The 24,907-nt window shown below is 40.3% G+C and overlaps 3 protein-coding genes across 5 annotated transcripts; all 3 read left to right on the forward strand.

The window, feature by feature from the left end:
- The first annotated feature begins 367 nt into the window (after nucleotides 1–367).
- LOC116119625 (histone deacetylase 6-like) lies at nucleotides 368–4,667 on the forward strand. The gene is made up of 6 exons (XM_031405573.1): nucleotides 368–994; nucleotides 1,817–2,257; nucleotides 2,355–2,497; nucleotides 3,894–3,984; nucleotides 4,091–4,206; nucleotides 4,534–4,667. Exons 1-6 carry the CDS (start codon nucleotides 464–466, stop codon nucleotides 4,586–4,588), a joined length of 1,377 nt encoding a protein of 458 aa, XP_031261433.1. The 5' UTR covers nucleotides 368–463; the 3' UTR covers nucleotides 4,589–4,667.
- A 400-nt stretch (nucleotides 4,668–5,067) lies between these two features.
- LOC116119617 lies at nucleotides 5,068–8,300 on the forward strand. 3 transcript variants are annotated; one of them, XM_031405563.1, is made up of 3 exons: nucleotides 5,068–6,203; nucleotides 7,626–7,792; nucleotides 7,967–8,300. In XM_031405563.1, the coding sequence occupies exon 1, from the start codon at nucleotides 5,243–5,245 to the stop codon at nucleotides 6,197–6,199; it is 957 nt and encodes a 318-aa protein (XP_031261423.1). In that variant the 5' UTR covers nucleotides 5,068–5,242; the 3' UTR covers nucleotides 6,200–6,203; nucleotides 7,626–7,792; nucleotides 7,967–8,300. The 3 variants fall into 3 exon arrangements, with proteins under 3 accessions (XP_031261423.1, XP_031261424.1, XP_031261425.1); XM_031405564.1 differs by having other exon boundaries at nucleotides 7,665–7,792; XM_031405565.1 differs by having other exon boundaries at nucleotides 7,726–7,792.
- A 13,215-nt stretch (nucleotides 8,301–21,515) lies between these two features.
- LOC116119626 (putative pentatricopeptide repeat-containing protein At1g64310) lies at nucleotides 21,516–23,436 on the forward strand. Its single transcript, XM_031405574.1, has one exon. The coding sequence runs from the start codon at nucleotides 21,649–21,651 to the stop codon at nucleotides 23,305–23,307; it is 1,659 nt and encodes a 552-aa protein (XP_031261434.1). The 5' UTR covers nucleotides 21,516–21,648; the 3' UTR covers nucleotides 23,308–23,436.
- The last annotated feature ends 1,471 nt before the right edge of the window (nucleotides 23,437–24,907 follow it).

Consider the following 24,907-nt stretch of genomic DNA (forward strand, 5'->3'; position numbering starts at 1 on the left):
TATTTTACGATACAATACAATACGATACGCGATACACGATTCAAAAAATTAGGTTTTCAATACACGATACGATACGCGATTTGACAACCATGCGTGAAACTGCACAATTATGAAATATCAATTTCACCCTAATTTTGATTAGATAATTTTCAAATTTTTTCTTATCTAAGTCATGTATTGACATGGGGATAATATTACATGGTTCAAATTTATATATAATGTCTATAAGATTGTAAATTTCCGGTCAAAATATAAACTTGAGACATTAATTATCATCTATTATTTGGCTTGCAAGTGCAAATACACATCCACTGGTTTTACTGAAAGTCTGAAACTAGAGGGAGAGGCGGGTTCAAGCGTTGAACACATAAATATTAAATATAATAACTTAATAGCCCAAGCCCTTAAAATTAAAAATCAAAAAATAAAAGAGTATAGTTTGAGTAAGTGAAAGCACGGCGATATGGAGGAGGGTGCGTCGCTGCCATCAGGTCCCGACGGCAAGAAGCGTCGTGTCAGCTACTTCTATGAACCTACGATCGGCGACTATTACTACGGCCAGGGTCACCCAATGAAGCCACACAGAATTCGCATGGCCCACAATCTCATCGTCCATTACGCTCTCCACCGTCGGATGGAGGTCAACCGTCCTTTCCCTGCCGGACCCTCTGACATCCGCAGATTCCACAGTGACGAATATGTTGAATTCTTGGCCTCCGTCTCACCCGAATCTTCCGGTGACCCGTCGTTTTCGAGACACTTGAAACGGTTCAATGTTGGAGAAGATTGTCCCGTGTTTGATGGCCTTTTTGGGTTCTGCCAGGCCTCTTCGGGCGGCTCCATTGGAGCTGCTGTCAAGTTGAATAGAGGTGATGCTGATATTGCTTTGAATTGGGCCGGTGGCCTTCATCATGCTAAGAAGAGTGAAGCCTCTGGGTTTTGTTATGTTAATGATATTGTTCTTGGCATTCTCGAGTTGCTTAAGGTTCACAAGGTAGTGTTTTTCTTTCTTTCTTTTGGGTTTTGTTTTGTTTAAGTTTGCTGTCAGTTTAGTTTTTATCTAATGTTGTATTTGTTAGTTTGTCTTGAGGAGTTGGTAAAATCATAGGCCACTTATGATTTGTTTTTTTTTTTTTTTCAGGCTTCCGGAATGATAGAAATTTCTGCTTTGATTGTTGTGTTATGTTTGTTACGATTGTTGCTTGATTCTGTAGTTCAGATGATTGAAGCTGCTTTGTTTCCTCAAAAAATTAACAAAAAGATGCCTTTTCTTATTTACTGGTAGATTTGTTGTTAGTTTGGGTTTCATTCAAAACAAATTGTTTTTTTACTGATAATATTTTACTCAACATAAAAGAATTGATGAGACGAAAGACACTGTTTGCTGCTGATATTTTGCTTACAAATGCTCATAATTTTTTTTTTTTCTTTTTCAATGAATTTTCTGGCCTCCAATTCTCTCTATCAAAAAAAATTAAATTCTGGAGGATAGCTGAAATAGCAGTTGTCGATTAATATGATATTTACTTTAGTTTTTGCTCAGATTTATGTGTAGATTCGAATACTTAATATTACATCACATCTTGTTGACTGATTGCATTATTTTATATCTTATTGTAGAAATTCGTTTTTAGAACTTGCCACCATCCTTTGTGGTCTAGATTAGGGTTGTAACAGGATCAGCAGAACATTCTTATCTTACATATTAGAAAAGATTTTACAATGTGTTTATTAAACCTTTGTTTTTCCTTTTCTGTGTTTTTCATGGAGTTACTGTATATTTTTCTGAAGACTCTGTTTCAATGGCATTGGGCAGCGTGTGTTATATGTTGATATTGATGTTCACCATGGAGACGGAGTTGAGGAGGCATTTTACACCACTGACAGAGTGATGACAGTTTCTTTCCATAAATTTGGGGATTTCTTTCCTGGGACTGGGCATATCAAGGATGTTGGGGCGGGGCAAGGTAAAAATTATGCCCTGAATGTCCCACTGAATGATGGCTTGGATGATGAAAGTTTCCGTGGTCTGTTTCGGCCTATCATCCAAAAGGTCATGGAAGTGTATCAACCTGATGCAGTTGTTCTTCAGTGTGGGGCAGATTCACTGTCTGGTGATAGGTTGGGCTGCTTTAACTTGTCAGTAAAAGGCCATGCTGATTGCCTTCACTTCCTTAGATCCTTCAATGTTCCTCTGATGGTCTTGGGTGGAGGAGGATATACTATCCGGAATGTTGCTCGATGTTGGTGCTATGAGGTCTTCCCTTTACCTTTTTATAGAGATTCTTAAAAAAATTGATGTTGACAAATAAGGAATGTTGTCCTTATGAATTTTTTCAGTCTCTTTGTTGCAGACAGCAGTTGCAGTTGGTGTTGAACCTGATAATAAATTGCCTTACAATGAATATTATGAGTATTTTGGACCAGATTACACTCTTCACGTTGAACCGTGCAACATGGAGAACCTAAACACAGCCAAAGACATGGAGAGAATAAGGTGATTTTGTGCGTTTTATTACTTTCTAGTTTTTATATTAAATTTTCTATTAGCTCTGATACTGCACTTTCCTAATTATTGTCATGTACACTGAATTATTGGTACTGTTACTCGGTCAGTGTTAAGGTGGGGGTGTATGATACATTATGCATGTACGTCTTTTTGGCTAATATTAATTCGGCAGCCATGCCAGCTAGCTGAAAGTTTTAGTTTGTTGTTTGAGGGCTATCGTTCAAGCACTCTACTGTCGGTTTTTCAACTCCATGGAGGGATTTTGTTATTTGTGGTTCTCAAGTCCCGGTGGAACTAGGCTAACCCATCTTCTATTTCTTCAAATCAGTGTACTAAATGCATTGTATTGGAAAATGGAACCAAGGAGCCTCCCTTTTGTTATCTTATGTCCTTGGTTTTATGCATTTACCTTGACAGTTGTAGTTTATAGTTACAGTAGAACCTCTCTATAATAATACTCTATATAGGAATAATCTCTACGTAGTCATAAAAAAATTTGGTCCCAATTTGAGCCAGTTATAAATAAGAATAAATTTCACATTGTAATAAGTTATAATTTTTCTAGATCCCGTCTTAAGGAATTTGCCTCTACATAGCAATAATTATATGTATATTGTAAAAAATATATGCTATGTTATATTAAAGGTTTAAGATGAAATAAATTATTTATCTAAAGTTGTTTGGGACAATGATTTATGCTTTAGAGTTGTTACCAGATCTTTTATCGTACGGATACGTAATAAGTCACCAGCATGGACACTTTCTTATTGAAGCCAAAATATTTCTAGATCTCAAGCATGTTTAGAGCTTCTTGGCACAAAATTTTTGATATTTCCGTATTATTATCCTCAGGATTATCTCCTTTCTCTTTTGTCTAATTCCAGTAATGATTTTTTCTTCAGTAATTAAAACATACACAACTTGTTGCTCATTTGGATAATTGAGGAAAACATTAATATTCATTTGATTAGTGTAGTGAAGTTGTCGAATCTGATCATACAATTTTACAATGACTCTTTGATATCCATTTTCTTACTATTTTATGTTACTAAAACAATGAATTAAAATCCTAATACTACTTAAACATGAAGTATAAAATAATAAATCAAAATAATAATTTTTTAATGAAAACAATAATTTTTGTAGCTAAACCTCTATTAAATTATAAACTGCTCATAGTAATAAATTTAGTTGGTCCTAACATTATGACTATAAAGAGGTTCTACTGTATTTGCTTTTGGCTTCAAATGCTCTTTATTTCTTTCGCCTCTGTGCAACATGCAATTTAATCATGTGCATTGGTTGCTCAGTCTGCCCCAATCATATGCTCACTTTCATGGCTCATTTTTGTTTAAAAGTTTCTGACAATGACATTTTCTTCCAGGGCCACACTACTTGAGCAACTTTCTAGGTTATCTCATGCTCCCAGTGTACCTTTTCAGACAACACCACCCATTACAGAAGTTCCAGAAGAGGTTGATTGCCAGTGTCTAATTTATTCATATACTTCCCTTAGACATTGTCTCTTGGCCATATCTACTTTAATTTTGACAGAATGAGATTTATGTTTTTTGATCTCAGCCCGAAGAGGACATGGAGCAAAGACCAAAACCTCGCATTTGGAGTGGTGAGGATTATGCGTCGGATCACGAGGAGGATGAGAAGCCTCCACACAAAATGGTAAAAGTTGAGATGAGGTAAGTCAGAAGATTTCTTAACGGTATATACACAAAATGGTCTGTCTTCTCTCTTAAAATTTATCACCATTTTTGAAGGGGATGACAGTTTAGTTATGGTCTAATGATTTCTTGGGACCTGTGTGCTGAGGGTAAGATACGGAGAAATTAATGGATTGGGAAATAGTCTTGCTAATAAATTTGTTAATTTTGATTTGAGTCTGCACTCATTAAAATTTTATCTCCCTTTATTCTAATAATTTGATTATTTGAGAATTGTATAGACAAAACTCTTAAGTTATGCTCATTAGCATAATAAAATAAGTTCTTTGTTTTTTCTTTTGACAGGGATGGTCCGGATGACATGGAAGAAGATAAATCGGGACATCATCCATCATGTTGACATCGGTGTAACAATGTGGCATCTAATCTCCAGTATTTCTGTATCATGTAGACATGAGATCTATCATCATCTCAGAGCTATTTACAGTAGATTTTTCAAGGAGGCATATTGTTAGATTCTTTTGATGGAGGCATTAGAGTAGGAAATACAGACAAGATTAAGGCATTTGTTGCCCGTCTGTTTTGAATTTAAGATGTGTTAAAATTAATCTTACATTCAGTATTCAAACATAGTATCAATGTATGATACATACACTGTGCAGGAAAACATACATGGTGATGTTATGATCTGGAATTGAATTTTGTTTTATATCTATTTTGTTAATGGCTCTTTCTACAACAATACATCACTCTTCATGATACCTGTATCTTTATCAGCTTCGTTGTTTGAACTTATCTTAATTTATCCTTGTATCTATTTATCGTAACACAATTTCATCATTTGCAAATGCCTCCAATTTTAAGAGTCGAATAATTCCCATTAAGAACATTTGAACGTAAAAATTATTCTCGACTGCCGTCACTGGATATTATGGGCCGCCAAATGTTCTAATCCCGTGCGCCGAAGTTAGCGTTAGTTCCCCACCCGCCACCGTATAAATTTACATGTCCTTCACCAAACTACCCTGATTGAAGAGAAACAAAGTGAAACATAATGTCAATAGGGCTTTCAACTCACCAAATTAGACCATTTATTTCTAATCCACTTAAAATCTCCCGCCATTCTCTCCACCACACCCCACCGAAACAACTCCGCCTCCGCCCATCGCCACTCAAATCCCAACCCTCTCACCAGACCAAGACTCAAGACGATGGCGTTCCCGCCGATGACGTCAAAATAATAGCCAAATTCAGGTCAAGACACAATTATATCCGTGTTCTAGAAGTTTCCAGAAAAACCGACCACCCTTTTGCAGGCTCTAGACTTCTCCTTCTTGACGGCCCTGGGAACATCCAGAGCGTTTCCTTTCTCTTCAAGTCACTCACCAACACGTACTTTGATGTTTTTGCCACTTTACCTCCCATCCTCCCACCTGGACCAATAGGTATTTTGGGTTTCGGGGCGGGCTCCGCGGCCCGTTTGATATTAGAATTGTATCCAGAAGTTGTTATTCATGGGTGGGAGCTTGACCCATCTGTGATAAAAGTAGCAAAAGAGTTCTTTGGACTTGTAAAACTGGAAAAAAAATACCCAGGTAGACTTTTCATTTATGTAGGCAATGCGTTGAATGCTAGTATTCGAGAAGGGTTTTCTGGGATTTTAGTTGATTTGTTTAGTAAAGGTAGTTTGTTACCGGAACTCGAGGATCCCAACACGTGGGAGAAGCTGAGGAAATGTTTGAGAAAAGGTGGGAGGGTTATGGTTAATGTTGGAGGTAGTTGTGTGGAGGCAGAGGATTCAAGAAGAGATGGGAAGGTTGTTATGGAGGATACTTTGAAGGCAATGCAAAGAGTTTTTGGTGAAAATCTTTTTGTTCTGCATCTTGGAAATAGGAAGGATGATAGCTCAATTGCGCTTACCGGTGAATTGCCTGATCTTGTTGCATGGAAAAAGGCACTACCGCACTCTTTGAAGTACTATGTTGATATGTGGATCCCATTTAGCGAATAGTATGGTATGTTCGGGTTTTTTTATGGGTTCATTGGTGTTTGTATGTCTAAATGAAATGGTGGAAGTTGGTGATATATTATTGCGCATCTTCTATTCGTGTTTATGTCTATATGAATCCACATTTGATATTTGATTGTTCATCTCTTCTCTATTATATACCTGACATATGATACCTTATAATGTTTTATCCTTCACATATTTCTGTGGGAACATAATATATTAGATTCATTAGAACGGTGTTTTAGCTTGCTTGTCCATTGTGGCTACATGGGTACAACTTAAGTTGATGTAGCCATATAATCCTCCACCTCAACTGATAACTATGCCTTCCATGATTCTTTATAACTTCCTTTTTGTCAACTGATATCTATCCATAGTCCATTGAGTGCACTTTGTAACTGATGAATCCTGTGAATGCCGTTTTCTTAGCCATTTTCTAAAAGATGAAACTTCAACTCAGACAAGCGACCCACTTTTAGCTCATTTGTGTGAAGTTGAACCATTAGAAGCACCACAAACACACGTGGGAAATCTGGTAACTTAGTTCTGGGTGGTCCAAATTAGTATTTAACAGGTTGAATTTAAAGATGGATTCTGTTTATGATTTTGCTCTTATGCCGGTTATCAAAACTGTTCCTTGCTGATGAGAAATCTCAGCGATTCTAGTTATCCATTTTGTAATGTGAAGCTCGTGTAAATGCCACATGTGTGTACTTGCGAGAAAGAAGTACCACGTTATCTAGGTGTTAACGTTCTATCCTTGGACTTCTTTAAATGCATTTTGGACGGATGTGTTAAACAGTGACCCTCAATTTAAGGAAGAACTGCTGGCTGCGTCATCCCGCTTCGTGCTCAAGAGGATTTGAGTTGGTAAGCTGGTTTATTGGTAGTAGTAAACTCGTTATCATAAGCTAAACAAATTCGTCAAGTTGCCTTTTGGTAGCTTCTTAGAATAGTCATCTTCATCACTTATAGTTCCAGCTGTACAAATTAATATTCAAATGGCATATTGGATGTTGATTGCGTAGCTAAGAATTTCATAAGCTTGAGTATTAAACTGTGGAATTTACTGACGGTGACTCCTATTTTTAGTTTGGTTCTCTTTTGTCCTTCATTTGCAACCTAATCTTTCTGTAGTCCATGAGTCACTAGCCCTCGTCTGAGTCGTTCACAAACCAATGAGCTAAAGAGGGCGCCCTCTTTCTGACTTTTGTAAGTCTTCGAGAGATCTGTACATATATTTGATTATAAAACTAGGAGTTGAAACCTCAAAATCCAGGTAAACTGTTGAAAATTTGTACCTAAGCACATGTTATAATGGTTTTATTAATAGTCTATCCAAACCTAACTAAAATTGTTTATCTACAAAACAAATAGATTAAGACAAGTTGGCTTAACATTAGAGTAAAATCTTTAAATCCTGCAGTTTCCTGCTTCTTTGAAGTGTTTTGTGTTCATAATAAAGGTTAACTGACGGTCTGCTACTGCTACGTATCTCCTTCCCTCCCATGATGAGTGGTTTTCAGGCTAAGTTGGCAGCAGCAATCCTGGTGGTATTTCTGGTGGTGAATACTAGTGCATTACTGCTAAATGGTATTCTTCTAATTCTTATTCTGAAAATCCATTTGCTCCACAGACTTTGATAATCTGATGTTATGGTGTTCATGTTGTTTTACTATATATTATTTTTGCAATTATATAATTGCATGTTATGTGGTCTTTTAAAGTCTAATCTACCATTGATTTCTCTCTTGCTATGCCCGAAAGGTTGTGAGAAGAGCTTGTCCTGTCATGGAATCATCTCAAGGAAGACATTTCCAGGAAAAGAAGGTAGCTTAGGAAGTGAAAATGTGGGATTTCTGTGGACAAAGAAAGTGGGCTTTCGGGAATTGAGAGCCATCATCCGACAGTCTCCACCTCCTCCTGCTATAGGCAGACGATCGGCATTTAATTCACGTGCACCTCCTCCACAAACATTGTAGTGCTTTCCTATTCATGCTGATTCCAGCAGTGTTCAATAATTCAACTCGGTAGTTGCAACAAAGAAATTAGTGTAATAACAGGATGTTTAGCTTATGGACATGCTCATCTTTTGATCGTATTTGAATCATGTCTCTACTGGTGTGTAAAGTAATATTTCTTATTCATAACCCCAAAGGGTTGGCCTGATAATCAAGAAGGTTTACTCCCTTTATTGACTTCTTGGGTTCGAACCATATTGGGGTTATTTATTACATTTGTGGCTTATTCTGAAACATTAGACTGGTAGAGTGTTCGATAGGCCCCCACAATAGATCCTCTGAGATTAGTTGAGGTATGCGCAAGCTGGTCCGGACACTCTGATCATCGAAACAAATATTTCTTATTCATCTCTTTTTAATGGGTTTTGGATCATCACAAATTGTCTTATCCACCTCATTTGATGGGGTTTGGATTTGTTCTTTTTTTTTTTTTTTTTTAACTATTTTAATTTCAATCTAAATATGAGACTTATAAACCTTATGTTGATACAAGATTTTGCACCAATTAGAGCGATCCGATTGACCTTGACGGAATCATAATGGATGTGTGCGTGATTACGGATAATCAGCAATGTAATGAATTAAGAATAGTAAAGTAGATGACAAAAAGAGTTTTTAAAGTGGTTCGGCGAGTTACACTCTTGAGTTTACGTCCACTGTCTTTGTATTTGTTGTGAGAGCTTACAATAATGATTCTAGAGCAATTTGCTAACCCTTTTCTCATCGTTGGAGGGGGTTTATATACAAATTTTGCACAAAGGAAAGAGCGAAAATCAAAGAATTACAATTAAGATTGAAATGCGACTTCGATATTCTTGTTATTGAGCGCTGAGATTGCACCAAGATTGTTGTTGATATGATCCCTTCCAAGATATCCGGGATCTAAATTTATCTGTGAGCTAGTTGAACAATTGTCGAGATTGGTCACGTCTAACTTATGCTGGGGTCGAGCTATACCTCAATGAGCTTATGCTGGGTCAAACAATCGATTGAGTCGAACTGATTCTGAATCGGACTATAGCCTTGTTGACCTTTGACTTCTCCAAGCTTGATGGAATAATTACACATAACATCTGCCCCCTACTGTTCGGTGCTTATTTCGAGCTTCAAAGACTATTGCTCGATTTGATTTCAAGCCTAGACTTCGTCGGTTGTGCGCTGAATGCAGATTTGATTGGGCTTCCTAAGTCGGACTCATCTCCGGTCGACATACTGTACAATTGGCGTTTCTTCTACTATGATATTCTTGACAAACTTGGAATTTGAAATGAAGGGCATATGTGTAATTTCTATGCGGTTATGGCGCATTAAATGTAGCAGCCTTTGGTAGTTACTTTTCGTCACACGTGGGCGACTATAGCTATCCACACGTGAAGTCAAGGTAATGTGTGGCGACAGTTATGATTATGGTAGTCTAACGGTTGATCGACCTTCACGAATGATCGACATGTGGCCACGTCTAACGGTCAAGATTGCTCGACGAATGGAGGGCTGAGATTCACTATAGATCGACGGATACGGTTGAATCCCATCCTTTCATCTCCCATGCAAACCACTATAAAAGCGGGATACTTTGTCAGAAATCCTACACACTTTGCAAAAGTTTCCAGATTTCTTTGCTTACTCCGTGCTGTTCTTATGATTTCACGGTGCTTTTCTGGTGAGTTTCTTCCACCTTTTCACTTCAGTAAGGTTTCTTTCTCCTCCTTTATTTATTTTTATGCTTTTTGCAGTTGAGGGTGGCCATTTCCATGGCCACATTTAGCTTTTTTAAGGCTTGTTTGGGGTTTTTTGAATGTGTTTCCATCGGTTTTGGGTTTAAGGAGGGTATACTATAGTGGCCGCTGGAATCCTGGTAGCTCGCTTGTGTCTGTTGTCCAACGTGAGCTACCCTGAGTGCTTGAACTAAAAGCAAAGTGTGGATAGGTCATCAAATTTTCGAGCTCTAACACTTGTTTGCTTATGTTTAAGGTACCTAGAGGCAAGTTTTCATCATGTCTTCGTCGAGCAGCCATAGCATAGATTGCATGTTCGATTGCCCAACGGGCTTAGTAGTTCTCGGGGGCATAGTCCTTGAAGTTTTTGAGGGCCTCATTGTGCGGAGCTTGGACCCCGATGCGGCGGGCTTTTTTGATCATGCTTCCGCGGAGGTTTCTCAGCCGAAGAAATCTCCAACCCATAGGCCCTAGAATGAACCACATTCCTCAATTAGGGTTGAGGATCTTAAGCACATAACTGAGATTTATGCGCCTCAACTTTCTGTGAGGGCTCTAGGAGGTTTCTCTTGGAAAAATCCCCACATCGGTTGTGTGGCGGTCTTTGATACCCTCCTAAGGTGTGGGATGTCCATTTCCCCTCATTTTTCATCGTTAGTGTTTTGAAACGATTCGACATCGTTCCCCTTCAATTGTCGGCGAACTCATATATAATTATTGTAGGCATGTACATAGCACACCAAATAGCTGAGATGGGTGAGCTATCTGTAGAAGAGCTCGTCCACTTGTATAGGTTAAAAAACAGTCAAGACCAAACATACTACCTCTCCAAGGCGAGGAAAGTATATTTTAACAGTTTGGTCGATGTCCCAAAGAAGATTTAGCATTAGGACTCTCAGGCTTTCTTTTATAAGGCCAGGGAGACCGACGATTTTGCTTCAGAACCTTATGCGTGCAAATAGTGTTTCCAAGCTTAATTGTTGAACTAACCAAGTTCCTTTGCTTGTAGTAAATGTTGAGCATAATTTCCTTCCTGAAGCGAGCTTAGAGTGGTTTTAGCATTTCAGCGATCTCTCCGATAGGGAGTGCAACGTTACCAAGCTTATCACGCTTCCTCGGTTTAGAGCATTCAACTTTTGTGTTGACGAAGTCAAATTCAACACCATTCTTGAGCAAGGTAAGTGCTTACTTGCTCGCTTTTGTTTTTTTTTTTAGATCGTTGATTGTTTTCTTCTTCTTTTGCAGATATGTGGGCCGAAAAGCCAAAGGGCTTGAAGAAGAAGAAGACGACGACTAGGGCTGCCAAGAAACCATCGGTTGCTCTGGCGAAAAAGCAGCTCGGTGATACTACCAGGACGGTCGGGCAAGGTGCCTCGCACTTAGTCCTCAAGCGCAGCGGTGGCGAGCTTGGGGAAGGCCCAAATGCAAAGAAGCCTACGACTACCTTCAAGGCAGTCGGGAAGAAGGGTTCCCTTGAGCTCTAAAAGGGCTCGGCGAGGAAAACCCCTGAGCCAACTAGAGGCTCAGGGAAGCAGAAAGTTTCCCAACAGCATGATGGCTCAGGCAAGAAGAAGGTGCCGGAGCAATAAGAAGGCTCTGGCAAGAAGAAGTTGATCGACCCGTAGGGGGACTCGAGAAAGCAGAAGATCATAGAGTAGCAAGGTGGCTCGGGCAAGGAGGTTGTAGGGTAAGCTGGTGGCCCTAAGAAATCTGCAGCCAAGGACTTGGCCAAATAGAAGTATGTTCCCATGAGTGAGGCCATCATTCCCGTGGGAAGTAAATCAAGCTCGCCTTAGTAGGGAGGCGAAAAGGCGATGAGGTAACTCAGGCCGCGCTCGATGCACTGATCAATGAGCTCCCCGAGCACATTGACATTAGGGCCTCAGCGGTCAGGAATGTTGTCACCCTACAGACTTTCGCGGGTATTAGAGATTTGTCTCCTCACCGGCAGCCTGCTTGGGCATGTAGCTACATGAGTCATGACCAAGGTATTGATAGTTTGCCCCCTTTCCTTTTTTATATGCTTCTCCTTCTTCTTCGTTGACTCTCCTTTCTTTTCAGGCTTGCGTGGCAACCAAGCTTCTCTTCGATGAGAGTCCTAGTTAGTAAATTTGCGTTTTATATGCAAATTATACGCCCAGCTATATAATTCGCGTATAAAACGCAAATTCCCATATTTTATAAGCACAACCCAATTATATGCGAATTATATGCCCCAACCGTATAATTCCTGTATAATTCGACCGTATTTTTGAAAATAAAATTTAGTTATTTAATGAGCCAAAACGACGTCGTTTTAGGTGAAGTTTGGTCAAAACGACGTCGTTTTAGGCTTAGTCTTTTTTTTTGGCACCTTCTTCCTTTCTTCTTCTTTAACAAGTACCACTCTTCGTCTCTTCTTCTTCAACTTAATGACAAATAAAAATGTTTGTTTTGTTTAGTAATTGGTCCACTTCTACAATATTTGTAGTAATTAATTACGAATCAAATAATACAATTTTTTATAAACTGAAATATTATAATTAAAAAATATATAAATCACACACCTATAAGGAAAAACAAAGGAGGATTAATTCAATGATCATACAAAGTGCTAAAATCAGGATTAATATTGTCGTATTTTTTAAAACATATTATTGACAATGTACTGTATTAAACCCATATATACCCGTACCGTATTTTTCCCGTGTCCGAATTTTATGGCCGAATTTTTACAAACCTATTTTTCACCATTTGCTGTATCATACCTGTAAAATTCCTGTACCATTTTTTTTCCGTACCCGTATTACTAACCAGGATGAGAGTTACCCCATGTTGGAGGGTACTCATTTGGGGTGGCAGGAGGTGGAGAAGCTGAAGGAGGATGCCTTGGCTAGGGCCGACTTGGTAGAGAAGGAGAAGGACTGGAAGCAGGCCGAGCTTGATCGGCTCAAGAAAGAGGCCTAGGCCTTTTGGGTCAAGGAAAGAGAGTTCCTTGACAAAATCAAGGCGAGCGAACCGCTCGAGCAAAGACTGAAGCAAAAGCAGTTGAGATTGAGAAAAGTTTGGCACAACAGCGGGGAGGTCAATTATGAAAAGGCCTCGCTCGAGGTTATCAAAGAGTTGGAAGCAGTGTTCTGAAAATCGGACTAGACCATCCGGTCAGACCGGTTCGACCAAGAGCTGACGGTATTTCCGGTCCGGTATATCATAAAAATTGCTATTTCCCGTTAAACTGGATTGAGCCGCGGTTGGACCATCGGAATACTGTCGAGTCACGATCGAATCGCCGCTTAATCTCGCCAGATTCCTGCATCGTTTGACGGAGAAAACACCACCATTTGACGTGATGGCATCTCCATGACAAAACCCAACCATTTTCAGTTGTTGTGGTCCAGCCTTCGTCGCTCGCCATCCACCTAAAGTTCACGCGACCGTCGGGCTTCTTTTGTTGATTCCGGCGAGTTCCGGCGCCGATGGAACTCCCTAGCACCACCATTAGATTCACCGGAACCTATACATCAAAAGCCCCATGATTCCAACTTCAATTGGCCGTCGATTGTTGCTGCCCCCACCACTCACCAGTTTCTTCACGCGACAGTGGGTGTTTTAGACATATTTCAAACCTTAAGGGAGTATTATAGGGGTATTTTTGATGAATTTCAAATCTTTAGGGACTAAAATATAATTTTATAAAATATGGTTCAATCGACCAATCCAACCGGTCAAACCGAAATCGGACCCTTGAACGGGTCATAGTCCGATCCGATTTTCGAAACATTGGTTGGAAGGTTGCAAAAGGGCCAAGGCTGAGGTTGAACAACTCAAGCTCGATATCGAGCAGCTGAAATTGGCCATCAAAGAGGTGGAAGGTTGCAAAATGTCTATCTACTCTCCTGCCTATTGTTGTCGACCTTCCCCCAATCGCGCCTCGGATGGATGTCCCAGCTCTTGCCTCTGAAGAAGTTGCCAAGACTCTTACGGCCAATGATACTCCTGTGCCCGTTGGCAATGATCTCCCCAAGCCTGTTACTTAGATTTTTTTTTTCTCTCTCTTTTTTTTTTTAGTACAATTAATGAAAAGTTTATTTTGCCTATTTATGTCAAGCAATTTTTTATTTCTACAGAGTCGTTTCAATCGTCGTAATCGGACTTAACATAAAAAATTCGAATTTGCTCCAAGTTATGCATAGCCCACTACTTGAGGAACTTTTTGAACATATGAGAAAATCTTATGTGCGATAACTTCTAGTTTAGACTAGTTTTCGAGTTTTGGTCACCGGTTTATGATCGATTTTCCCCTGATGTGTTTTACTCGAATTTTTCTGAGTTTAACTTCGTCGATTTGGGGAATTTCTTTCTTCATGAGTTGAATTTTGATGAGGCTTACGAAGCTAAGCTATCTTTTTCGAACTCTCGACTTTGAGTCTTGGATGTGATCTCGTAGGTCGCGATTTTGAAACAATAGATAATAAATGACGAACTAAATAACAATGAATACAAAGTGACGAACAAAATAGAGTTCATGAATAATACCTTTTTTTTATTGAAAGAAATTTGGCCATAAATGACCTTATATTGAATATCGAAGAAAAACAAAACATGGTTGAAACCCGAGCTTATTATTGGTAATACCTTCGCAAATGCTTGGTGTTCCATGCTCGCAGTATAGTTTCACCATTGAGGTGTTCTAGGTGAAGAGTTCTTGGTGCAAGCTTTTCAGAGATCTTGAAGGGATCTTCCCATTTGGACCTAAATGCCCGTAAGTTTAGGTTTTAAGTACCCTCCTAGACGACCTTTTTGAGGACTAGGTGGCCCACTTTGAAGTCCTTGTTTTTGACCTTTGAGTTAAAGTATCATCTGGCTCGCTGTTGATAGGAGGCAAGCCTTAGCTGAGACTTGGCCTGATGTTCTTCGATTAAGTCTAGCCTCAAGCGGAGAAGATCTTCATTTGTCTATTCATTAAAGACCTCTCTCCGAAACAAACTAATCTCCATTTCAACTGGGACCATTGCTTTACACCAGTATGAAAGTGAGAACGGGGTTTCTCTTGTCGAGCTCTTAGTTGTCGTCCTGTAAGACCATAAGGCCTTGGGCAATTCCTCAGCCCATCTTCCTTTAAGTGCATCACACTTCTTTTTTATGGTATGCTTGATTACTTTGTTCACAGCTTCTACTTGGTTGTTGGCTTGAGGCCAATAAACAGCAGCGAAACTTTTCTTGATGCCGAGCCTTTCATAAAAAGATCTGAAGTCCGCACAACCACACTGTTTCCCATTATCAGTTATTATAGTATGGGGAATTCAGAATTTATAAATGATGTTTTTGTAAACAAAATCCTTCAGCTTGTTCGACGTGACGTTAGCTAAAGGCTTGACTTCTACCCACTTGGTGAAGTAATCAACTGCGACCACTGTGAACTTAACACCCCTCCCCCCAATTTCCTTGAGGTAAAGGGCCTATCAGATCAATTCCCCATATTGCAAATGGCCAAAGGCTTGTCAAAATATTTAACTCGTGGGGTGGAGCTCGCGAAATATCTGCAAATCTCTGGCATTTGTCGCACCTACGCACGTAGTCTACTATGTCGTAAAAGACTGTTGGCCAGTAATAACCTTGGCGAAATACCTTGTATGCTAGAGATCTGCCTTCTGCATGATTCCCACAAATGCCTTCGTGGATCTCCCTCAAGACAGATTATGCATCCTTGTGATCAACACACCGCAAAAGCAGCGAATTATACCCACACTTATATAGTTTGTCATTGATGAGTGTGTATCGAGCTGACTTTGCTCGTAGTGTCTTGGCTTCACTTATTCCTTCGGGCACTATTCCATCTCTTAAGTAAGCAATTATTGCATCCATCAGTTGTATCTCTGCCCTGTTACTAAGACTGACTCCGAGGACGAGAGGATGCTAAGACTTGTAGAAACTTGACAGGAATGGAATAAATCGCTTCTTTGCTCATCGCCGAAGCAAGGTGAGCCAGAGAATTGGCTACTGAGTTCTTTTCCCTGGGAATCTATAGAACAGTGAAAATCTTGAACTGCTCAAGCTCAAATTGTACCTGTCAGAGATAGGACGCCATTTTGTCCTCATTTGCTTGATACTTCCTAGAAATCTGGTGGACCACAAGTTGAGAGTTGCTATAGATCTTTATGGATTTTGCCCCTATTTCTTTGGTGAGGCGGATCCCCACAAGCATTACTTCATACTCTGCCTCGTTGTTCGAGGCAGTGAACCTGAATCTGACTGTAACTCGAATCGGGTTCCCTTCAGGACTTTCGAGTAAGAGCCCAGCTCTTGCTCCATTCTCATTTGAGGACCCGTCTACATATAGAGTCTACTGCCATAGGCTATCAAGCCTTGGTTTCTCTGGTTTGCTTACTTTCGAGGTGCTTGCCCTTGGCGGGCTTACTTCTCCCTTGGCTTGATAGGAAAATTTAGAAATGAAGTCTACAAAAGCTTGACCCTTTATTGCTGTCTTTGGGGCATACTTGATATCATGCTAACTCATCTCCATTGTCCACTGAATCAATCTACCCGATGCCTTGGGCTTCTACATTATTTTTCTTGGTGGAAAGTTCATCAACACCTGTATGGAGTGCACCTGGAAATAGGGGCTTAACTTCCGAGTGGCGATGACCAGTGCATAGGCGAGCTTCTCCATCTTGAAGTATCTTGTCTCAGCATTACGCAACCTCTTGCTCACATAGTACACCCGCCATTGCACTCCACTCCCTCTTCGCGTACCAAAGCGACTCTGATATAGACTTAGATATCGATAAATACAGAAGCAAATGCTCACTCTGGATGGGCTTTGATAGCAAATGAGGCTACCCCAAGTGCTTATTCAGTTCCTAAAATGCTTTCTCGCACTCCTCTATCCATTTGAAACCCCTGTTTCCCTTCAGAGTTTCGTAAAAAGGTAAGCACCTGTCTGTAGCTCGGGAGACAAACCTACTAAGTGCGGCCACACGCCTTGTCAAGCCCTGAACCTGTTTTCAGAGGGTTGAGTCTCATTTTGTATTTTCTAAGGATGTCGAACATTTTCCCTAAATGCTCAATGTGGCTTTCGGCAACCTTTGATTTGATGAGCATGTTGTCGATGTACACTTATATTGTCCTGCCAATTTTCTCGACAAACATTTTGTTCACCAAACGTTGATAGGTCACTCCAGCGTTCTTCAAGCCAAATGACATTACCCTGTAACAGTAAATCCCTTAGTCAGTAATAAATGAGGCGTGTTCTTCATCTGGTTGATACATCGGGATTTGGTTATATCTCGAGTATGCATCCATGAAGCTTAGTAGTATGCTCCCAGTTGTCGCATCTACTAGTTGGTCGATCCAGGCTAGCGGAAAGCTATCTTTGGGACAGACTTTGTTCAAATCTATGAAGTCGATGTAATTCGGCCACTTGCCATTCGACTTTTTCACCAAGATCGGGTTGGCGAGCTAGTCTAGGCAAGGTTTTAAAACCCGACTTGGGGGGCAACTTGGCCAAGCCACTGGGTCACAGGTTTTAAGGGTCAAAAGGTCTGATCGGAAAGTCAGACCGTGACGTCATCATGCTGACGTCAGCAAAAAAAGTATTAAAAAAATGCAGATTTTAATTTGAATGGGTTCTTTTTTTTTTTTTTTTTTTTTTTCTTCTCTGCTGGTGTTGGTTTTGTCGAATAAAAATAGGGAAGGGAGAAAAGAAAGTTGAAAAGGGTTACTTTTAATTTTTAATTATTTTTTAATATTTTACTTTAGCAAACCCGGGTTATACCGGTTGGACCGGTGGTTCATTGAAAAAAACTGGTTCAATCGTGGGTGGAAGCGGGTCAATTTCTATTTCTGGTTTTTAACATGAACCGACTCAATCTAGCCATGGGTTCCTGGTCGAACTGGTTCAACCGGCTAGGCCGGGCTAGGTTTTAAAACCATGAGTCCAGGTATTTCACTTCCTTGATGAAGTTGATGTTCAGAAGCTTGTCAACTTCATCTTTGAGCGTTTTGGACCACTCTACATCCATAGATATACTTTTTTGTCTAACTGGTCGAGCTGTGGGGTCGACATTTAATCTATGGTACATTACCTTGGGGCTGATCCCCACCATATCCGCATGTACCCAAGCGAACATGTCAAGGTTTTTCTTTAGGAACCCCACCAGATTGTTTCCCAGTTCATCGCCTAGACTGCCGCCAATTTTTAGCACACGAGTTGGGTCTTCCTCGCTGACAGATTTTTCTTGTAGCTCTTTTGTTGGCCCTGCTACGAGCTCTTCTTTGTGGATGCGAGGATCTATGGTGTCTTCCAAAGGTCTGGGGTTTGGCTCGAACTTAAGGATGACCATGGTTCTCGAGAGTGACCATTTTAATGTAGCATGAATGACCCAGTTGTAATATTCCCAAGATTTTTTCTTGCAGCTCTTGATCATTATGACCCACTTAGAGTTGGAAACCTTATTGCTTAACAACGTACTGAGGAGAATGCACTCAGATAATCCAGGATCGATCTTCCAAGAATGACATTGTAAGTGGTCGAGCAGTCCACCACTAAGAATTTTGCCATCATCGTCCTGATCTTGGGTTTCGCCCCTAGGGTCAAGGGCAGGTCAATCGTTCCCTTGAGGACTAGGCTATCCTCGGTGAATCCATAGAGCGGCGATGGACACGCCCTCAGGTCTTGCTCTATGAACCCCTTGGAAAGCTCACAAGAAAATGATATTTGCTGCATTGCCATTATTGACCATCACCCTGGTACTCAGGCGTTGTCGATCCTTGCTGCGATCACGATTGCATCATGATTGTGGCGAGGAGATTCTTCATACTCATCCACTTGTCTAGGCCGCTTTGGCGGCTTCTGTTCATAGGTCATTACTCGGGGGATCGAGTCTGTTTTGGCCTCTCACGCATATTGCTTGCGAGACCACCTTGAGCTTTCCGCAATGTCGGGACCCCCATAGATCATGCCTACTAGGACTTTGTTGTTGGTCGAGGCTTGCAGGATCTGATTATTCTGCTCGCCTGTACTTTCGTGAGTTGGTGCCTCATTGACACATTTTTTTAGGTGGCCCCTTCAAATTAGATTTTCGATGGCATCCTTTAGAGCCCAGCATTCATTGGTGTTGTGCCCGATGTCCTAGTGATATTAGCAATATTTATGCTGGTCTATTCTACTTGGACCCCCCTTATCCTTTCTAGAGTAGGCAGTCTCTTAGCCTCGGAGACTTCATATATATGAGCTATGTCTTGAGTGAGGGGGGTGTATTTTGCATATCACGAAAAAGTTGCCTTTCCCCGTGATTTTATGTTTTCTACCTCTTTTGGAACCTGTTCCGATCCTTCTCATAATGGTCTTGGCTCGTTTATCTGCTAGGCGATCTTGTCGCCTGTCTGGGGCTCTTCGTGGTGAGCTTTTGGCTAAGGCTGCTAGTGAGCTTTCCACTAGCTGAAGCTTAGCAACCATTTGATAAAATTTCGCCAGGCTTACATGGTCTTCACTTTGAAGCTCTTTCCACACCTACATCTGTGGCTTGATAACCGCAATTAGCAAAATCTGGATTGACTCTTCAAATGCATCCGCGACCTTTGCCTATTCATTCTGGAACCTCGTATCTCAATGATTCGTCTCTCTCCTGACAAATATTGCTCAGGTAGCTAAGCGGCATTGTGAACTGTCTCCTCGCTTGGAATTGCTGTAGGTACAGCAAGGAGAACTTTTGCCAAGAACTAATCGAGTTCTACGTGAGCCTCTTGTACCACCTCTTGGCATCCCTTACCAAAGTGACCGAGAAGCAACAACCTTTTGCCAAGTCACAGACTTGATGTAGCTTCATTAGGTCGTTGAAAGAGTCAAGGTGGTATTTCCCCTTTCCCCTCGAACTTGCTCTCTAGCGCCCTAAATCCATGGGAAAACGAGGCCTGGCGAACTTCCTCTGTGAATGGAGAGCTCACTATCTCTCTTCCGCCGCATTGTTCTGGCAGACTCTTAGATCGTCGAACATTTTTTGCACCCGATCTAAGTCTTCATTATGAGGGTTACTCTGGCTAGGTCTATTCAGCCTTACCTTGAACAAGTGAGTTTGCAAGTCTATTGCTTGTGAGACCCCTTCATTGTGCGCATTGACGCGCGAAGTTAAGTCATGATGGCTCGGTTGGTAGGTGTTATCATGCTCATCAGTGGGTTGCTCGCGGCGCTGGTTATAACTGGAACATCAATCATTGCCAGATTGGTGCACATGACTCATCTCACAAGCTTGCGAGGTATGAGTCTACATTTAGTGTGGGTTAAAAGTGGCACGCTGACATTAAGGATATCGTCGAGTAGGTCGAGTATCCCTTTGGCGACCATTATCTTCATCCTCTCCTATGGGTTGTTTGCTCGGTCACCTCCCGAATTTAGTTTGCTCGTAGGACTCTCGTTTATAGGCGAAATGTGCTCGACGATGCTGAAATTGTCAACCATTCCTCGGTGCCGACGAACCAGATTAGTCACTGGCTGAATTCTGACTTGTTGGGGTGATGTCGGTGAAGCGCGACTAGTTAAGGCCTTGAGGGGTTGGCTGCTGATTTCTCAACTCAGCCACGTTTTGTTACACCACCTGTGCAACCATTGTTCTAATCATCTCCACCAATTGGCCATTCTCGAGATTCGACGTCCCTGGTCCTTACTGGTTTGTGGCCTGCTGCATTAGCGGCACTGGTGGTCGACACTCATGGACGTCTTGATACACCTCTTGGTGGGTGGTTTCCACGTTGTCGTGGTTTCTGGTGGTTGTTTTTGATCTTGTATGAACCATTGTCGGCCTAGAGTGATCGGGTCACTCAGATTGTTTGCCGGAAATTCTGAAATTTGGCGGAGGCCCTTCTTCTAGTGCCAAAATGTTGATACAAGATTTTGCATTAACTAGAGTGATCCGATTGACCTTGATGGAATCAGAATGAATGTGTACGTGATTATGGATAACCAGCAATGTAATGAATTACGAACAGTAAAGTAGATGACACAAAGAGTTTTTAAAGTGGTTCGGTAAGTTACCCTCTTGAGCCTACATCCACTGTCTTTGTGTTTGCTATGAAAGCTTACAATAATGATCCTGGAGCAATTTGCTAACCCCTTTTTCATTGTTGGAGAGGGTTTATATACAGATTTTGTACAAAGGAAAGAGCGAAAATAAAGGGATTACAATTAAGATTGAAACGCAACTCTGATATTCTCACGATTGAGCGTTGAGATTGTGTCAAGATTACTATCGATCTGATCCCTTCCGAGATATCTAAGATCTGAAGTTATTTTTGAGCTGGTTGAACAATTGTCGAGATTGGTCGTGACTAGTTTATACTGGGTCGAACAATCAATTAAGTCAAACTAATTCTAAATCGGACTATAGCCTTGTTGACATCTGACTTCTCCGAGCTTGATGGAAAAATCATACACAACACTTTATAAATAAATTTAATAAAAATATCTTTAATCAAACAAATTTCTTAATATTTGGACAGACCTGAAATTCTATAAATAAATTTGGCACGATACAGACAATGCATAATGGTTCCTATGGTTTGACAGGTATAGGAAACATTTTGGTGTACGATCTAGTTGTTCCTTATGTCTTGATCATTTCAATTTATAAACCCCTAGAAAGAATTAATCACAGTTGTTTATTTCTTCCTAAGATAAATTTACAACTTCTAAACTGAAACCTCAAAACAGTTCATATGTTTACGTAAGTTCCATAGTTTGATGTTCTTCAAACTTGATTCCCTTGTCTTAGAGCTCTCAAAGTCTCATCAAAGCCTGTCAAGAACCAAACAACTGCATGCTCTTGTCACCAAATCCCACCTCTTACGTGACCCATTTTATGCTACCAAAATCACAAGACTCTATGCTCTGAACAATGACCTCTCATCTGCTCGTAACTTGTTCGACAAAACTCCACAACGAAGTGTCTTCCTTTGGAACTCTATTATTCGTGCTTACGCCAAAGCCAACCAACTTAATGATGCAATATCACTATTCAAAAACATGCTTAGAACTGAAATAAGACCCGATAACTTCACCTATGCGTGTATTATTCGCGCGTGTTCTGAGAGTTTTGATTTAGAAGGACTGAGACTTGTCCATGGAATGGTAGTTTCAGGATTAGGACTGGATTCTGTTACTAGTAGTGCACTTGTTACTGCCTATTCAAACCTAAGCCTTATTGATGATGCAAGCAAGGTTTTTATTGAGGTATCGGACCCGGATTTGATATTGTGTAATTCCATGATTTCTGGTTATGAATATTGTGGATTTTGGGATAAAAGCTTGCAGCTTTGGAATTGGATGCGACGCGTAGGGAAAAAGCCAGATGGGTATACTTTGGTTGGGTTGATCTCGGGTTTAAGGGAATCGAGATTGTTACGTATAGGCCAAGGAATTCATGGATTTTGTTTGAAAAGTGGTTTTGATTCCAGTGATCATGTAGTTAGTGTACTTGTGAGCATGTATGCTAGATGTAAGTGCATGAATTCTGCATATAGTGTTTTTAGTAGTTTATTTCAGCCTGATTTAGTAACATGGTCCGCTTTGATTACGGGTTATTCTCAATATGGAGATTATGAAAAGGCATTGTACTATTTCAGGAAAATGCATATTGAAGGCAAGAAGGCAGATCCTGTTTTGATTGCCAGTGTGCTGGTTGCTGCTGCTCAGTCAACAAATGTGTGGTCTGGTAGTGTGGTGCATGGTTATGTTATTCAGCGCGGTTTCGAATTGAGTGTTGTGGTTTCTTCTGCTCTCACAGACATGTATTCAAAATGTGGGTTTGTGGACTTGGGGATTCGTGTTTTTGAGACTATGACGGAAAGGAATATTGTTACTTACAATACAGTAATTAGGGGTCTTGCTTTGCATGGATTTGCATCTCAGGCCTTCAAAATGTTTGAGGAGATAATAGCTGAAGGATTAAAACCTGACGAATCTACTTTTGCTGCTCTCCTTTGTGCTTGCTGCCATTGTGGCCTTGTTAATAATGGCTTGGAAATATTCCGGCAGATGATGGAGGACTTTCGCATCCAAGCTAGAACTGAACATTATGTTTACATTGTGAAGCTTCTGGGGACAGTTGGAAATTTGGAAGAGGCATACAATTTTATCTTGTCCTTGCCAAAGCCAGTAGATTCTGGCATTTGGGGAGCACTGTTATCATGCTGTGATGTTCATCAGAATTCAGAATTGGCAGAAATTGGAGCTCAGCTGCTCTTCAAAAATGACCCAAACAAAGGTGCTTATAGAGTGATGCTTTCTAACATATATGCTAGCAATGGGAGGTGGGATGATGTGAAGAAGTTGAGGGATTTAGTAGATGGTGGACTAAGAAAAGTACCTGGACTTAGCTGGATCGTTGGCACTAGTGATTGAATTTGGAAATGATGTATAAAATCCTCTTCACACCAACTCGTGGACAGGATCCTCACCGGAGAGGTAAAAAATTTGTAAAGCTTCCGTTGATTATACATGCACCACTGTAGTGATACATGGCAAAGGCTAGAGATGACTGCTATGTAACAACTCTGTTGAGATTGTTTTGTTGAAGAAATTTAATTTTTGTAATTTCTGAAGCAGTAACTTCATATTGACAATTAAATTCACACTCACTTGCAGCACTAGATATTAATCTGATTTTTAAGAATTACTGGAACTTGTGGAGAGAGCTGAGGGTAAAACCTTGTAGACAATTACTTTTCAGTCATAAATGGCCTATTACTTAAGAGTTGTCCGTACTGTATCCTTAATGTACTTAGTGTGTGATTGAACTCCAGCAATCCTTTGATTACAGAGAGTGTGTTAGGCACAACTGTTAATAGTATTTGATCAAATATAAATTACATATAATTAATTCGATTCTTTGAACCTGTAAGAATCTTAATATAAAGTCCCAGTTTGTGCTAAAATTAGCTTTTTCCCACACAAACAACATAAAAGAGAATAGATCCACACTCACACACGCATATGTGCAAAGTCAAATCTCTAAAGTACAGAATGTGCCAGGTCAACATAACTTGATTCCTAAAACTTCTCTTCACCCCAACATATCTCCCTCCTCAGTGGGTGTGCATGGTGGTAATGGAAATGAATCTTGCAGATCAGACATAGGCATGTATGATATCTGTGGAATGTACCTGATCTTGTAATTTTCCTCTCCTCCNTATTGAACAAGTAATTTTGGAAACTCCAAAAAAAACAATGGAATTGTTACTTTTACAAAAAGAAATATCTATCTTATTCTAAAAAACAAAGAATTTTTATTCCAACAGCCCCTTCAGCTAAAGTCCAAACAGAAACTAGGTTAAATTCTTGAGACCAAATTTCTTACTTTCATTATCAAAAATAACATTAAAAACCACAAATTATCAACATGTCACATAACTAAAATCCATTTTCAAATCAGAAAAGTTGGCGAAACTAGCTTTTCCCTCCCGTATGCTTAGTCAAAAAGAGAAAGAAAAAGTATAAAACACATCTTTAGCAACATCTTTGAAAGTGACTTGACTAAATCACTGTCGCCCCTGTACATTAATTGATGAAATCACTAAAATAACCGTGGAAGCTGCCATGTTGCTGGAGTGGTAAGGATAACCCCCCATACTCAGCCCTTGGATCAACTCCCAATCACTTTTTTGGAGTTGATGTAAGGGCTGAAATGGTGGCAAACTTACCCCACACCTACAGCACAAAATAAAGCACCGGAAATGTGTGATTATGTTAAGACTTTTATATTATTAAACATCAAAGTGAGAACACTAACCGCTAATGTTGTTGCTTAACATCACTAACAAACTTAACTGTAAATCCTACCGTAAGTATCACTCATGTAACATTACCGGACCAGTACGAAAATTTTTAAAAAACCGAGATCTCTCAGAATCCGGTACTGTTACTGGTACTGAAGCAAATTAAGAGAAAGAAAAAGTAGAATACCTGTATCGTAGCCGAATAGGAGTCCACCTATGCCGGCAAT

Source organism: Pistacia vera, unplaced genomic scaffold, assembly GCF_008641045.1.
Source record: "Pistacia vera cultivar Batoury unplaced genomic scaffold, PisVer_v2 Contig897, whole genome shotgun sequence".
In the NCBI taxonomy this organism is placed as follows: Eukaryota; Viridiplantae; Streptophyta; class Magnoliopsida; order Sapindales; family Anacardiaceae; genus Pistacia; species Pistacia vera.

Bases quoted from the DNA above. Each gene is read 5' to 3' on its own strand.
- LOC116119626 (XM_031405574.1), top strand. From the start codon at position 21,649: ATGTTCTTCAAACTTGATTCCCTTGTCTTAGAGCTCTCAAAGTCTCAT.
- LOC116119625 (XM_031405573.1), top strand. From the start codon at position 464: ATGGAGGAGGGTGCGTCGCTGCCATCAGGTCCCGACGGCAAGAAGCGT. The intron at 2,258-2,354 runs GTCTTCCCTTTA...TCTTTGTTGCAG, and splicing joins CTCGATGTTGGTGCTATGAG to ACAGCAGTTGCAGTTGGTGT. The intron at 2,498-3,893 runs GTGATTTTGTGC...ATTTTCTTCCAG, and splicing joins AAAGACATGGAGAGAATAAG to GGCCACACTACTTGAGCAAC.
- LOC116119617 (XM_031405563.1), top strand. From the start codon at position 5,243: ATGTCAATAGGGCTTTCAACTCACCAAATTAGACCATTTATTTCTAAT.